At 33.2% G+C, this 17554-nt stretch overlaps 1 protein-coding gene and 1 non-coding gene across 2 annotated transcripts; one reads left to right on the top strand and one right to left on the bottom strand.

The window, feature by feature from the left end:
• The first annotated feature begins 4526 nt into the window (after nucleotides 1-4526).
• On the top strand, nucleotides 4527-8057 carry LOC136820236 (ras suppressor protein 1-like). Its single transcript, XM_067076428.1, has 9 exons — nucleotides 4527-4714; nucleotides 5008-5058; nucleotides 5237-5304; nucleotides 5619-5671; nucleotides 5845-5963; nucleotides 6343-6425; nucleotides 6631-6745; nucleotides 7441-7582; nucleotides 7877-8057. The coding sequence occupies exons 1-9, from the start codon at nucleotides 4606-4608 to the stop codon at nucleotides 7965-7967; spliced, it is 831 nt and encodes a 276-aa protein (XP_066932529.1). The 5' UTR covers nucleotides 4527-4605; the 3' UTR covers nucleotides 7968-8057.
• Nucleotides 8058-9260: 1203 nt separating this feature from the next.
• Trnaw-cca (transfer RNA tryptophan (anticodon CCA)) lies at nucleotides 9261-9332 on the bottom strand. The gene has a single exon. It is a non-coding gene; the product is annotated as a tRNA-Trp (tRNA).
• Nucleotides 9333-17554: the final 8222 nt, after the last annotated feature.

Below are 17554 nucleotides of genomic sequence, written 5' to 3'. Positions count from 1 at the left end.
AATCAGAAGCTCGTGAGTTCTCTGAGAAGGTAGTTTTAAAGCGATTTGTTTTATTATATGTAACCATCATATAACCAGCATAACATTACAAACATTTCAATATGTAATATACCTTTTATACGTATAATATGGTTTCAATTATTTTCTGGTCTGCAATATACACGGCGCAAACTGCGAAAGATCAATAAAAGCACATGGTTAAATTTTGATGTTTGAAATGGTTTTATATGGATGAAAATGCTTGAGAATTATGTTTTTGATAATTCTTTGTGTTTTCCAAACATTTTCCTCTGCAATGACATTGATTAGAGTTAACCTGTCATCACTGACGCTGTGACCTGCGACCTGTGACCTGTGACCTGCGTTTTACACTAATCGGGAAAATATTGGGTTTTTTGTCAAAATATCTGGAAATTCTCTGATATATTTTCAGGTAAAAAATCTGGAAAAACATGGCTTTTTAGACTAAACTAAACTTGGCAAACCTGTGGCAACCCTGCAAGGGTATACCAAGAAAAAGTCTAAAATTGATAGATATCACCGTTCACTCACAAAAAGGAGAAGGAAAATCACAAAACAACTAACAAAATGCACATCACAATTAAAGAAAGGCAAAATAACAAAGGAACTTCTTCAAACAGAAAAGGACCTGCAATAAACTCAATAAAGAAAAATTCAAAGTATTTCTTCTCCTATGCAAAAAAGAAATCAAAGACAAAGACAAAAATTGGCCCTCTCATGAATGAGAATGGTAAACTGACACAAAGGAATAAAGAAATGGCTGAAATCCTATCAAAGCAATATGTTAAAGTCTTCAGTGTTCCAAAACCAGATAATACAACACAACGCCAAAATAATGAAATCAATGTAAACAACATCCCAGACCTCCAAGTCACAGAGAATGATCTTGTCAAAGCAGTAAATGAGTTATCTCAATGTGCAGCTCCTGGTCCTGACGGCTTTCCTGCAATTCTCTTAAAACAATGCAAAGAAGAATTATCCACTCCCCTTTGCATCCTTTGGAAGAAAAGCCTTGACAAAGGAATAGCCCCAAACGAACTGAAACAAATCACAATTACACCAATCCACAAAGGGGGCAGCAGATCACTGGCAGCATGAACATATAAACGACCGGACATCTATCTTTTATTATATTGTCTCTTTGAAGCGAGCTTCGTTGCCGCCTGTATTTCAAAACTGGTATGAAAAATCCGACAATATTCCGTCATAATTTTATTTCTTTGAATTATTTAGGTAAAAAGATTGATAGAGCTTGAACATTACTCATAATGTACAAAAAAATTATTTTTGAATTTTTTTACAAGTTTGTAATATATTTTATCAACATTTTCAACTCTGAAATACAGAATTTCAACTGCGTGTATACTTTTGAATCCCTTTTGTCACTCCAATAATTTTTTTTATGACTTGAAAAAAATAGCTTGCCAAAGTTGAGAGCCCGTGTAATAAGAATATTAAAATTAGAATGTGATGTGACACTCTCTAAAATTATTAGACACTTTTAAGTCAAAATTTAGAAATATTAGTCGGAGTTTTGACAAGCTGATGATGATTTTGCCTCTGTTATCTTTGTTATGATATAGATAAAAGACTTGAGAAGAGTAGAACAACAGAGACTTTTGTCAAAGTTTTGACGTTGTTAGCAAGGTATTCCCAAGTGGTATATCATCAAAATCTATTGTTTCATTTATGCTTTTAACAAGGCGGCAACGAAGCTAGCTGTGTTATCTTTAAAAAGACAAAGGAGATGGATGTCCAGTCGTTTATATGTTCATGTTCATGACGTCCTTTGAATCTTACCTATGACATGTTTTTTCGACAAATTTTATATCTTGATATCAGTTTATTTTAAATTTTTGACCTAGCACTTTCTGTAACCATTTCGTTAATATGCTTCTTTTGAGCTATATGCAATCAAGTTAAGTAACAATGGAAAGCAGTCCAGTGGGAAAATCAGGAAACAGGTTTTGGACTTGCCTTAACTCACCCGAGTGTCCACTTTTTTAGATGACCTTAACAATAGATCCAAAAAACAGCGCCCTCATTGTGGAAAATTATTTGTTTTGTTTGGTTTGATCTCCGGCTTTGGGAAAGTAGTAATGTTTTCTGTTGTTTTTTATGGAAAATGGTAAGAAACTTGAGTTTACAAGTTTCATTTAGTTTTTGCTGGTTGTATGGCAGGATCATGGATGCTTCCCATACATATATGGGTTTTTGTTTTATCTTCTCATAAGGCAAATACCGGGTGACCCACGAAAAAGTTCAGACGTTTCTCGACGTCTTGAGGCCGAACAAATGTCCCAAAGTGCTTGGAGTTTAGATATTTAGAAAGTAGATATCCTAACTTAAAATTTGAGCTATCACTTTTTAAATTTGACCAGTTTGTTCTCTACTTATGAGCTTTTAAAGTCAAAATTCACTTTTCGGAAAGTGTAAAAAACACGTAAAAAAGGGGGTATCAAATTTGGTATTTTTAGACGTTTTTGATATACAGTTTTTGAAAAGAATCTGAAAAATCTACAAAAGCGCCAATTTTTATAAAAACTAGTCTTGTTTTAAAAAAAAATTACATTTAAAGGTGTTTTTTTTAATTATTAATGTCATAAAACTCGTTAGATAAGTCAATTTTTAAGTGATTTTCTAATTGATTGCATAAATTTAATACCTCTTTTTACGTGTTTTTTACACTTACCGAAAAGTGAATTTTGACTTTAAAAGCTCATAAGTAGAGAACAACTTGGTCATATTTAAAAAGTGATAGCTCAAATTTTAAGTTAGGATATCTACTTTCTAAATATCAAAACTCCAAGCACTTTGGGACATTTGTTCGGCCTCAAGATGTTGGGAAACGTCTGAACTTTTTCTTGGGTCACCCGGTACTTTTTTATTTATTGGTTTACGGATCCACCCACGTTATTTTTGCCAAAATGAAATAAAAAAAAAATAGAGATTTCAAAAACTTTTATTTACTTTTTCTCCTCCGACCTTCAAATAAATAAAAAAACCTATACTTATTAAACAGGAAAACAAAAGAAAAGAAGAGAAAGAGAGAGGGTGTTAAATGATCTAGCACAGCTGTGCCCTATTCTGCCAATGTAAGGATACTTCGATCATTCCCTTAATGTCAGGGAACTTCCCCATGGAATTTCCCTATCCACAAAAAACAAACTAAATTATATAACTCTTTGTGTACACAATGGATTTTCTTCATTTTTTTTCTTTCTTTTGTAATCACTTTCATTTAAAGTCCTTTATGGTTTATGTGATTGTTAAAATTCCAGAGTAGATATAAAAATAGGCATACCAGAAAAGTGGGATGGAGGAACCTAAGTGGGAACCCTAAATGGGAACCTATGTCAGTCTGACATATACACATATCAATCTTTATGTGTACATTTATATGTTTCAGTTTATTTTTAGTGTTTTTTATCCATAGACTCTATCTATAACAACATCTTCCACTTTATTCTTTTCTCTTTAAATCTAAAAAATCTATACTTTAGGAAATTTCATAATTAATTTTATTTTATTATTTCTTCCGATTTCAGATTTTTAAAAAGGAAATAAAAAAAATTTAAAACATCAATTTTATTTTTATTTTTTTCATCCTCCTGTCTGAAACTTTTCCTTATAATGTCCGTAAACCAGAAAATAAAAAAGTAATTGCCTAAGTAAGGTTAAGGAACAGGTTTCAGATTTAGGACCTCCAGTGTAATGTAATCCAGTTTAAAGACTGATAGTACCATCTGAATGAGCTTGAAGAGCATATGTCTGTAGATTCATTTCTCTGATCTGATTAACTTTAGAAATGGCTGATATGGCTTAAAAAGCTCAAAATTTCTAGCTGAATGTTGTCATTTTTGACAAGATTTTACTGAAAAACTTCAAGTACAGTCACTCCGGACAATTAACATTTTGAAACATTTTATCTTTTTATCTTTTCAACTTTTTAATCATGCACATTGCAATTACTCTTCTATTATGTTCTAGTGCTTTTATAGATATTTCCCCAGGGACTAGGTATTTCAATTTCTACAAGTAGAATTTATTTGTACAAAATAATTTTTATCCACATCTGATGCTCGCTTTGTGCATGAAACCGTATTTCCCCATAGTTATCAGTGTTGCAACTTTTCCGTCTGTAGACGGAAATCCGTCCAGTTGAGAAACAAATCCGTCTTGTCATTAAGAGGGTTTTTGGTGAAATGACTCACTAATTCAAAGTTTTCTTCAAGATTTCCGTCCATGTTTTCAAAAGCTAGTTGCAACACTGATTTATCCACATCTGATGATTGCCTTGTGCATGAAACCGTGGTTGTTTTTAATTTTTGAAGAGAAATATATTAAATGGGTTTAGCTCTACTTGTTATTGAGCACTATTCTCTTCACCGTTCTACATGATTTGATTTGATAGAAATATACGTCACAGATTCTTTTCATGAAATCTCAATTTTCGCTGCTGAAAATTAAATGTTTATGAAAGTTAATGTTAACAAGCAAAGTATATTTTGATGCCAATTTTAGAATAGATAAAAATAAAAGATTTACGTAAAGGCTAATTTGTAAAGATCAAATCAAGCCAAGATGTCAAAGTCTGTCAAAAAAGTAATGGAGGAATCCCGGAATCGGGGACTGGAGGAAATTGACCTTGTTGATAAGGGAATAACAAATATTGCTGATGTACCATATCTATGTAAGTCTTTTTCATTATTATTCTAACCTTTTTGTGTGACCCAAAGTGCTTAGGAAAATTAGTTTAGAATTTAGATTTATGATGGTAGACTTTTTCAATCTGAGAATTTATTTTATTTTTTTATTTTTTGCAAAAACATGGTCAGCTGGAAAAGATTTTGCCAATCCTTTCAAAATTGAGGTTCAATAAAGGAATAAGTTCAACCAAGCCTTTTTATATGACCTAACAGCCAAAATAATTTAGACCGATACTAGTTTTTCCAGCTTTTCTAAAACCATTTTTCTCCATTTTAGTGAATATGAGAAGTATTACAACATTAACTCTGAGTCACAATAGAATTACAAGTAAGTTTTAATTGTTTTACTTTTTCTTATCAAGACGGACATCGCTCAACGTATGAAAAATAAAATCACCAAAACTAATCCCTGACATTATATTGTTATTTACTTTTTGCAATAATTTCTTATCTCTTCTTCAGTCCAATGTCATTCTAAAATAATCAAATTTCGTTATTATTTTCAGAATTACCAGATGCAGTCGCCAATCTTGCAAGTTTGGAAAATTTGAATTTATTCAATAATGACCTAGAGGTGTGTATGAATTTGTTATTACAGAAAACAAACAGTCAATATTTTTCATTTCTCTATCCATCAACGATAGAGAATGTGTCTTGAAGAAGGCTGTAATGCAGAAATACTGATGTGAGAGATGTGTGGTACTTTCGACCTTAAATTATAAATAATGATACTGAGTACTCTTGTGTTGTTTATGCACTCATTAATTTTGTGACATATACTTAACATAAGCCATGAGCCACAGTATGTATTTTTATAGGCAGGAATAGATAACATACCTGAATATAATTTTTATTGATAACATAAATTCTCTCTCCTCCCTTTTTCAGACTCTTCCACTGACGATATGCAATCTACCAAAATTGAGATTTTTGAACTGTGGGTAAGTAACTATAGATAGAATTGAGAAACAAATTTTGTTTTATTACCATTGCATTTTCTCAGAATTATTGTCGTTGCTTTCCAATATCTAAACTGATACGTCTTCCTTGTGTTAAAAAAATACTTTTAAACTTTCTGACAATATCTTTTAATATTGATCTTAAATTTTTTCAGAATCAACAAATTACAGGAATTACCAAAAGGTTTTGGTGCTTGCCCAACGTTGGAAGTATTAGATTTAACTTACAATAATCTAACTGACAGATCCTTCCCTGGAAACTTCTTTTACTTAGGTAACTTTTACTCAGTATGAGATCAATACAGTTTCATTTGAATCGATTTTCAAGCTGATATTCTGTTTCTCTTAATTTGACAAGATTAATAATTCCTTCAGAGTCGTCTGGTGTTATTTGTAGACCCTGGTAGACCGAGGACCTCAGTTTTCTTTTGAGCACTTGGAATTCATATGGAAACTAAGTAATAATTGTTTAAGTATGCAAGTTAATATAATAGGATGAATTAGTGTATGACTTTAAAAACCGTCCTAACTCATTGTGTTAATTTATCCAGAAAACTTTCATATAAACCACTAGGCCAATGAAAAACAAAATAATACAAAAGAGCAGAAGACGTGTCACATTTTGAAAACAATTGTTTTTTTTATTTTCTTAGCACCTCTCCGTGCTTTGTATCTTGGTGACAACGAATTCGAAGTCCTTCCACCAGAAATCAAAAATTTGGTGAATTTACAAGTGGTAAGTAGTTCTCCACAGTGAAAGAAAGTTAAAAAAAATGTGTTGGCGGTCATTGTTGAAATGTCAAACAGCAACACGATCGAGGCTGTTGTAACAACATCTCCATCATCAATACGTTTAAATGATGACACTGAAATTCTTGGTTAAAATGAAATTTATTTTCATATATAATCAATGATGTTTTTTGAAACCATTATTTTTACAGTTGGTGGTCCGAGACAACGATTTGATTTCCATTCCCAAAGAAATTGGAGAGTTGACCAAACTAAGAGAACTTCATATTCAAAACAATCGATTACAAGTCCTTCCACCTGAACTGGGTAAATTCATTAAATTCTTGTTCAGGGGACGAAATCATTGAGTATGTTGGTATAACCATTGAACTTTTCATTTGGATAGTCGTTAACTTCTTTCAAGTGGAAACCTTTTCTTTTCTCTATCAAAAATATAAAAATTGAGTTTTAGTTTATGATATTAATAAAACGGACATTAAACCAGTGTGTTTTGGGGTAAATACTCGTGTCCAGGAGTGAATCTTTGTATTCAGGGGTAAATACAGTGAAATTTTTGTGTCCAGGGTATATCCTTATGCTTAGTGGTAAAACCTTGTTTGGTAAATCCTAGTGCCCAGGGGGAAAACCTTATGTCCTTGGGTATAACTGGTCTCGATTTTTTTTGATTACACAAATAACATGTCTAACTAAAGTATTCTCCCTTCCTCCATCTTCAAGCTGGAGGGAAAGTCTAAATTGCTCAAAATTCCAGCTTGGACTTCTGTTAAATTTGTGGTCTTGAACAGTTGTACCAGAAAAGTAGTGCCACTGATATTATTGTATTCGTTCATGTGTATTCTCATTAATCCAATCAAACCCAAAAAGATTTCAAGACTGGACTGCTTATTCAGGGCTTATCAGTTTGTACAATCAAAGAAAAGTAAATGGTTGGCACAAAAAAGCTGTATTATATGTTAATGTTTATCAAACTAATTGTTGTTGTTTTCTCTCTTTAACTTTAGGATATCTTGATTTGGTTAGCCCTAAACACATGTTACGTGCAGATAACAACCCTTGGATAAAGGAGATTGCCGACCAATTGGTTCTTGGAACTTCACACGTGTTGACCTACTTGAGGACCACTGGCAAAGATGGCTATGAAGAGTAAGTTTTATGCTTTCGACTTTGCATTCTTTCGTAAAGTTTTTCTTATTGGTAGTGGGTTCAGGTGGGTTGAGTATAATATTTCCCTTTTTTAAGGCTATAGATAAATATTATAGAAGCACTGTCAGAAGCAATGTTTTCAAACATCCTTCTCTCTTCTGCCACCATACATTATACCCGATTAGATATTTTGTTTCTTTGGACTTAATCTAATTGTAAAGCAGAATTAATTTTTGGATGTGCTCTTTACAATTCTAAAGTTAATAAAACACGATCATTTTTCTTATTTTACAGGCGTTACAAAGCGGTGAAAGCGATGAACTCCGCCCCACCGCCCAAGAAAGAACGTGAAAAAACATTGAAGAAAAAGAAGGACAAAAAATAAAGAATTCCAAAATGACCGCATTATACACACCATCTATTTTACCCTTTTTTTATCGCTAAAATTATTTGTACAGTAATTAGACCGATTTTTAACTTTTTGTTTCTTAGAGGGACTGAAATTGCGTATACGATTCCATAGCCAGTAAGACCTCCAAAGGAGCTGAATCCTATGTAATCTTTGACTCTCACTTACGTCTGTACATTTCTTGACCGACTTTCTTAGGAGGAATTTAAGATCTATCTACACAAAGTTCTAAAAGCATTTTCCTTGAAAAAAAGAGGTTTTTTATAACTGTTAGGGATGCTTGCGCTATTAAGCATAAAGTGCATAATATATGAAAATTAGGAAAATTAGATGCTCCAACTCCAACCCGCGGCGATAACTCAGTCATCTAGGCATGCCTTATGTCCTTGTTCAAATATGAACTTACCATCAACTTTTAATGTAATAACTTTAAATTTTTATTACCTTATTTTATTTAAGCATAACTTAACAATGTAATTTTGTTTTGCTTTCAATTTTTTTCATTTTTGTAGATATCAATATTTTTGTATCAAATAATTGGAAGCAGCGTATTAAGAGAAGCTTCAAAACAAACAACTATTACTCTTAAAAGTTAAAATTTACATGTTTACAACTTAGCGCTGTGTACCCTACTTAGTACCCTAGTTTAGTAGGGTCTATTCCCTGTGCTAATGTTTACAACTTAGCACTGTGAAACCTACTTTCACTTATGGTTTTATCCTCTGTGCAGGGGGAAGGTTCACCTCCTTCTAAATCGGGAAATTTACATAATTTTACAAAAAAATTACTAGAAAGATAATACTTTTATAAATACAAATGTTGATTTTATTACCGTACTGTGATTATGTTTTTTTTTATTTCAGGAAAAAATAGAAAAATATGAAAAATAAGCAAAAAGAAACGATCAACGGAGATTGGACAATGACATCATTTTGACGCCAGTCTTACATGGTTTAAAGAGCTATATTGCAGGTAGTTTTTTATTCTATCAACTTCTTTCTTCTTTTGCAAAAACACACGTTTTTATATTACAAACCAGCTTAAAATAACAATGCTCACATCGCCCTTATATTAGAGATTTACAGTGTACCCAGAATTCCTTCAACGATATGGTTGACCCAGGCGATGGTGTGTTTACTTGCTCATCAAAATTTTGTACTAAATACAGTAGGGATCGAGCTCTCGTGCGCTGGGTTGAAGGCAAGGCCGACAACCACAATGACTCCTGAATATGAAAAACTCTATTGAAAATTTAAAAATCAACTTGAGTGACCCGGACGTGATTTGAACACGCAACCTTCTGATCTGGAGTCAGACGCGCTACCATTGCGCCACCAAGCCACGATAGTTCAAAGGGGAACTTTATTACTTATCATTAATCTTGTTTATGTTGCCATAGTGACAATTGATTGAGATATTATTTCCCTTCAATGTTTACTTTCATCACAAGCATTTATTCTAGAGAACTCTTTGATTGGATTTCCTACAAAAAATCGCACCATCTTAACTTTTTTTTTTCGTTTGTTTTTATAAGAACAAACTATATAAAAGCATAAGGCTTCGATGGCAAAAAATATTAAGAACAAGTAAAGAACATTTTAAGGCTTTGCGGACTCTAAAACACCCGATTTCTTAGAAAAACGGGGAAAATACTTAAAAAAACGAGGAAAAGAAGACCATGATGTTAACATTTTTAGGCTTCAAACTCAAAAGGTTAGTTAGACTGGAGTCGTTTATAATGCGTGTAATACTAATAATACCAATACTAATAATAATAATAATATTGTTCCATTCATTACTTTTTGCTTTATTTCTACTATGTATAAATTAGTCGTCTAGCTTGCTAGACTAAAGGTTAGTCAAGAACATCCAAAGGCTTCAAAAAACGTTAAAGATTTTGGATAAATTATAATAAGTTTATTTAGAAAACAAAATAAATGTACTTTGATAATTTAAAAAGTCTGTAATTAAATTTCTACATTGGTTAAAAAACTACGCAAACCGCAAGTTTTTCCTTTTTTTTACGTTACGTTATCTGATGGGTGATATCCCGTTGGCGGATTGGCGGTCGCCCACGCTGATAAAGGCCGAGGTAAACGATTCCAACATTTATCCAACATTGAAAATTGAATGTTGGACAAATGTTGGATGAATTTTGGAATGTCGGATCTCCTAAAAATCGTTTACCCACAGTGTCCAACATCGTTTTCATCCAACACGGGTGTCCATTCACTTGTTCTTTTTTAATTCATTCTTTCAAATCAAATATGGCGTCAGCGGAGGACATGTTTCCCGTCCTTTTGTTAGAGCTTGTAGACTCAGACGATGAGAAACCACGAAGAGGAAAAAAAGGGAGTGGATCAAAAGGAGAGGGCATTATGGCATCATGTTTGAAACGTTGGTGAAAGAATTGATGATCGAGGATAGGATGTCTTTCAAACAAATATTTCGTATGAGCGTGGAAGATTTTGAGATTGTTTTGAGTCAAATCAACGACTTGATATACTCTCGAATGAGAGACCGAACAAAAAAAAAATCTTTCTCCATTTATTATGAAAATTTTCGAAGTTTTTATTAAAAAACATTCGGTTTAATTTCCAATGATGTCATTATTGTTCAAATGTTTGATAGAAGCTGAGTAAACGAATCCAACATGATCTAACACAAGAATTGAGAGAAAAAAAGGGACAGATGTTGGACAAAATGTTTAATGGCGATCAAACTTTCATCCAACAGTTTTTTCCTTCTTCCAACATATTTTTTTCTTCCACCCGGATTTTTGCATTCGTGTAAACGATTCCAACATTCCATCCAACAGCGAGAAAATGGCATGTTGGATGATGTTGGATGAAATGTTGGAATCGTTTACCTTGGCCTTAACTCTATAGGAGCGAGGGGACGTGGGCGGCCGCCAATATGCTATCGGAATATCAGATAAGAGAGACTTGGGTTAAGTATAACTATAGCCTTCTGCCACTTATTAGTTATTGCTACTACAGTCGACTACAGTACTGGCTTTTTAAAAAAAAGAAATAATTCATTGCACTATAAAATACATGAAACTTTGCTCTATGATATTTAACGATACCTTAATATATTTACATAACATACACACAAATTTACAATAGAATATACACATTTAAAAATACCATATAATACTGTATAATACCCAATATCATAAAAATATACATATTTACATCGATATACATCATTTCTACATAACGAGGAAGAAAAGTTTGAATTTTTTGATCAATTAAAAAAGTACTAAACTTGTTTCCGTTTCCTTTTTGTCGATTTTTCATACGAGCTTTTCCAAACCAAACAATTCATCGAACGATATTGGCCATTCTTTGTGTCTGTCAATTTTCGCAGGCCCAGATTTTTATTGTCAATGTTAATCCACGTCAAAGAGAGATGTGATAACGCCAGAGTTGATAACATCTTCTTGAGGTGGGGCAGATGGTGATGTTACACGTTGCCTTCTTGTTTGAGTTTGATGATGTTTAGTGTGTGTTGTTATCGGTCGGTCCAATTGATTGTCGGCTGTAGCTGTAGTATTCGGTAATCGATGTTTCTGGAGATTGGGGTTAGTCTGTGAAAGGTTGCTAGAAGTAAATGAAAATACATATAGATAACTCTCTTGCTCAGTGGGGGGATTTTCGAATTTTTTCTCTTCTATTGAAATGAGATTTCGGTGGTACCTTTCACATTTTTCGATAGCATCCTATCCTATGAAGTATCCTACCCCCGAAGGAGTGGCTAGAATGAAATTCCTTTAAACTTACCTCAGGCATCTATCTTCACTCTCCACCATTACTGTCATCAAATCATTCAAAACAGCTAGCTTTTCACCACATATTGCATTCCTGACAACTTTAAAAACCTTTCTCATTTGGAAGAATAGTAAATAGAATGAAATGTTTTTTTGAATTCTGAAAAATTCTTCCTGGTTGAAGTTACGAAGTTAGATTCAGCTTCAAATTTCAAACTTGTTCTGGACATGCTCAAGCCTGTTTTCGCTTTATATATATAAAATGGCTGGTACATTTAATATTTCCCAATCATTTGTCAGTTGGGTTCATTAAATAAGCGTAGTTTGCTATATGGAACAAAAGCATTATTATTTTGCTTGTTTTCAATATTTGTAATCACATGATAATTTTATGTGTTTGCTCTTTTGAATTAAACCCAGTAACCAAATTGTAATTTCCCTCAAGTTTAGCATGATGAATAATATTTTGATTTTTTTACTTATTAAAACAACAAGATTTTGATAAAAGAAATACCTGTCTACGGACAGAAGTTATTTTTCTATTTCCCCAGTGTCGGTGATTAAAGATATCATTATCTCTATCATTTTCCTGGAAATGTAGGGAGAATAAATTAAGGAAATTTAAAACTTGTATTAAACACTTTTCGGTACTTTTTATAGAAGCAGCCTACTAACGAACATGTAGATAGATAGATATACTATATCATGCTATGAATTTAATATTCAATTGTTTACCTGACTGAGCTGACGTTCCTAATCTGCTCTGCGAACAATCTTTGTAAAAACAGTTTTTACTTATCTAATTTTTTTATTATTTGGATATTATGACGTCATCACGTCACTTTCTCAAAAACATCAGTCTAAAACAATCCTTTGGTCCCCATGATAAGAAAAAGTTAAGAAATTTCCGTGTTAAAAAGACACAGGGTAAAACCCAACAACGCAAGATAAGCCCGCAGGGCAGAGTCCAATCAGTGTTTTTTTACATATTGATCAGCTTGTAATTTCGTAGAATAAAAAATCTTTTTATTCACTGACTATTGCTATGACTATGACGTCATCACCTCATAACATCATACTTTTGTTAGCACAGCAAGATTGCGTAATTGTCTTTTTCCAAATATGGTACAAGGTTACGAAATATCTTATTTCTAACGTTACAGGGTAAAACCAGATAGACATAGGTAGTTTTTCGGGGGATCATCCCTTGGGGTAATATCTCGGTACTTGCTTTTTGCTAATAGTTCCAAAGATTCCGAAGACAATATTGATTAAAAATAGAGTTAAAATAATTGTCATCTCTGAATTTCCCAACATCAGGCAAAGTACTATAGTTAAGTGGTATCAATGGGGAATTCTCATACTTATCCAATGCTTTAAGGATTTCATAAGCTTTTAATTTTCAAAAAAGCGAGTTCATTAGAATTCTCCCTGATCTTATTGATAAGTATAAATTGTGAAGCTTGCTCAATGTTGTGTGAACTACTAAAGTGTTAGTACCACGATTTTAGAAGTATCGTATCAGAAGTCTAATAACTGTAATACGTGTTTGGTGTAAACACAAAAAGTGCTCAGTACCAGAAAAAAAACAAATATTTGTGAGAAGTCTATCATCACTTGGCATCGCATACAAATTCTCCAATAACTACTGAATCATTTGTTGGTTAAAGTCAGTAAAAGCAACAACAAAATCAACACAAGAGCTCCACGGAAAGAATTTCAGTTCATATTCAAACAATTTCTCAAAATGAAGGATGTGATAGTGTTGAACAAGTTCTTAAAGAAGTTTGGAGTGACTAGTAAAAATACCATCTTCAACTTCCGACAAAATCTTAACAATGATTCAAATTGTAATCACCAGATTCTCAGCAACTTTCAACTACATCAGAGTATTATCCAAGGACATTTAGATAGAACCATCCTATATTTAGAGGGACAGAACGAATCCATCAATATTGACCAATTAGACATTCATGGTTATACACCATTGATATATGCCATTAAATATGAGCACATAGATATTGTGAATTACTTGCTTTTCAAAGGTGCTTTTGTAAACTTGGAGAGTACAGCTGATGGACTTTCACCTTGGGAATATGCTGTTTCAACAGGGAATCAATCTATACTGAAAGCTTTGGAAACGTGGGGTGCTAAATGTTAATGTGGGAGTTGATTGGTAGAGAATCTGTTGGTTAGAAATCTCGAAAATATTCGATACTGTTGAAGGAGGTATTGTAAAAAGCGTAGCAAAACGTGTTCATTCGGCAAGAAAGTCATATGAAAAACTCGTAATATTCATTGATCACATCATATTGATGGACTCTAGATTTAATGTCAATAAAAAACAAAAGGATATTGATGGTGTTTTAACCATACTCTTTTATTATGTAGATTACAAGGTGTATAAGTTATAAAAAATGTAAAAATGTTGTTTTATAATGAAAAATTTGCGTCTTCTCTTTGTTGCGTTCGCCGGGGGGGGGGCTTATAGGAAGAAAAGCCTTTCCGTGACACACCTCGGTTGATAACCCGGTGAAAGATTTGACCTAATTCGAAGCCCAGGTAGGATAATAAGTAAGCCTGGTCAAAATTTATTGAAATTATCTACCACGATCAAAATCTAAGGAGTTTTACCCCGGTCAATAATCGTATTACAGTTGTATTGTCAATTGCTTCATTTTCTGCTCTCGTCTCTTGGAAATCTCCTTGGAGATCTTCTGAACCAGTGGGATGACGTTCGATGATTTGAAAAGGGCTATCTTTTTGAGAGTGTCGATAGCCTCGTCAATCAAAAAAGTCTAATTCGAATTACATGATTAAAATTTCTTGATGTTGAAAACCTGTTCGATTTAAATGATTTTTCAAATTACATGGGTTCGAATTAAAGGAGTTTTCTTGTAAGGTTTTCAAGGTAAATTCTGAAGGAACCATAGAATCTGTTCGAATTAAGTGAGTATTCGAATTATAGAAGTTCGAATTGCATGAGCTCAACTGTAATTAGGTCAACCCGGTCAAAAGATCGCGAAATAAAATAATTTTAACGAATTCCAGGAAAACCAGACTCGCGCTAATGTTATTGAATATTTTCCTTACACCGTTGAAAAATGGAGTCGAATTCTCACCCCAGTTAGATTTTTACATCTCAAAATCAGACCCGGTGAAATTTTACTGTTTTCATCACCACTCCGGTGAATTTCAAAACTTCATCAGGTCACTGACACAGGGGTGTCCGAAAGGCCAAGATTTGATTAAAATTGTCTTTCTAAAGATTCTGGTTCGGTTGTACTAGTAGACTCTTTTGTCTTTTGAAAAATTCTAATGTTTACTACCTGTAGCTTTTATTATTCCAAAGTCCTTTCGAAGATATCGATTTAAATCCGGACATTTCAAACCTTGAAAACAAAAACGGTCTGGTCGCTAAATGGTAAACGAAAGACGATGCTGTGTAAGAGTCCGAGTAAGAGTCTTTTACAATTTGAATTCATTTAATTTATCATCGGATTCAATTAACAATAGCAAGCAAAAAATCTTTAAAAAACCGCAAACTAGAAAACGTATTTATTCAAGAACCTCTTTTTAATTATTATGAAGCGTTGTGGAAAATCGTCGAGACGCGTTGTTTATTTTCGACATAAAATAAAATTGCGCTATAGTTCAATGTGAAGTCTCTAGTGAGAGAGGCCAATTTAAAGTTATCGGTGAAATATAATTAGACGCTTCGTGGCATTATTTTTTTAGCTCTGAGCTTTCATCGGGAGCGATTTTTGCATACTAGTAGAGGAGAATTAGAATTGTGCAGCTTTCCAGTATACTTACATTTTTTCTTTCTGGTTTTTACACGTGAACTATGGTATGTATGAACATGTTATTAAAACTATACAGCCGTACAAGTAATTTTTCTTTATCAAGATATTTTGTGGTTTAATTGGTTTCGTGTCTATATTGATAAAATTCGCCACCCTACTTTTATTTCATGTAGAGATAAATTGTGTTTGATGTTAAAAGAAGGGATTGTTGAAAGAAGTATCACGAGGAGGGTAAGCATTTGGACTTTTGATAGTCACGTTGGTAAAAATTGTACGATGTACTTTATGATTTTAACAGCATTGAGATCCTTTGTTTTTATGCAATATTTCAAAATTCGTTAAAAATGTTTGTCGTGTTCTTTGAAGCAAAAAACATTTATAGAAAGTGTTGCGTCTAGAATAACAATGTATTTCACAACATTTTAGCACGACTGAACTTTTCGTGGTCTGTGCTGACGACAGTCACTTGAAGGGTCTACTTATTTTCCTCTATGATAGATCCTAAATTTTCTTAAGAAAGAAAATTGATTTTGCAATCTTGTATACCTATCAGAGCCAGGATTTTTATTTTTCTGATAGATGTAATGTAAGGACAAAGACTGTGCAGTCAAAATCGTAAATGGCGATTGAAAGGGATTAGGTTTGTCGAGTTTGTGTTTTTGGATTCATTTGTTGAGTATTTCAGCGTAAATTACACCCAAATAAAAATAGAATCGTGCAATTTTGCTGTTTACTTTATTTTATATCATTGATTGATATCAATGCATCTCTAGTTTTCTTAATTTCTCAAACTATTGTTATGTATAACAAAATAAATTCTGGGGATGCGTGCAGCCTAGGGGGCAACCGTGTGTTGGTTGTTTGTTTGATGCCTACAAACGAAGAAAAATGCTTGAGAAATTAAAGAAGAGAGTTGGTGTTGCATGCAAAGATGCAAAGTATTAGCGAAGTATTAAGTCTTAGAAGAATAGCAAAAAAAAAACTAGATATATGTAATGATATAAAACCGACTGAAGCTTATTAACACGATGGATATGCGGCTCCTTATTTTCGATTCTTTGAATAATGATAATGATTGAGACATGCAGGCTAGAATTATTATGTCTGTCCTAGACTGTGATGCTCACGGTCGGGCTCACGGTAGACAAGCTTATTATTTTTTACTTTTGATTTGTTAACAATGGTGAGTGATAAAACAGATGAGGATTTTCATTAAAAATTTTGATATGATATTGTGAAGAAGAAAAGGATCCGTAAGCACAATATTGACAAGAATTTTGCACTATATAATTAAAGGAAGATTGGACTATTCACACAAAGGTTGCGAGACCAGGAAGAGCCTAAGATCGTAGTGCGTTCCTTTGAGTTTTTTAAACTACTTTAAGGGACAGGGACTACCTACCACAAATTTTAAAAAAGCGCGAGAGCCAAATCGAAATATAGGGTGGTAATAATAAGGAAAGAGTTACCACGAAATAACTCAAAATAATTCAAAAGTTAAGAAAAAAGGAGTTAAGAAATCGAAAATGAGTAGTTAATTAATTAGACATTGTAAATCGTTTCTTCGCAACTCGTCTAAGAACTCGGGATTTATCCGGACTTTTCCGTACATAGGTTTCCGCTTTCCCAGTTTCTCCTCTACCGGAAAACAAAAATGGCGGCCACTTTCGATTTCAACTTTTGGTTGGAGAATATGTTCAGCTGACCAGACCGACATCGATGATGTGGCTTTTTCGTGGCTTTTTTATTATAGGTGCACAACAAATGTAAGAATTCATTTCTACTACTGTCTTTTTATATGCTATTAGAGCTTCTCAGTAAGTAAGCAAAGTTATCTTGTCTTCTGCAGTAAATGAAATCTTTTTACTCAAATCTTATGGCACGACCCTCGACATGGCCCGAGAATTCTCGGGCCTCTTCGGGCCATGTTCGGGCCGAGAGACCCTATCAATCCTTTTGGCCCGAACATGACCCGAGTCATTCGG

The sequence above is a fragment of the Clytia hemisphaerica genome, unplaced genomic scaffold (assembly GCF_902728285.1).
Source record: "Clytia hemisphaerica strain Z4C2 unplaced genomic scaffold, Clytia hemisphaerica genome assembly, whole genome shotgun sequence".
Lineage (NCBI taxonomy): Eukaryota > Metazoa > Cnidaria > Hydrozoa > Leptothecata > Clytiidae > Clytia > Clytia hemisphaerica.
The sequence above is the reverse complement of the archived record's forward strand: the minus strand, read 5'-3'. Positions and strand labels throughout refer to the sequence as shown.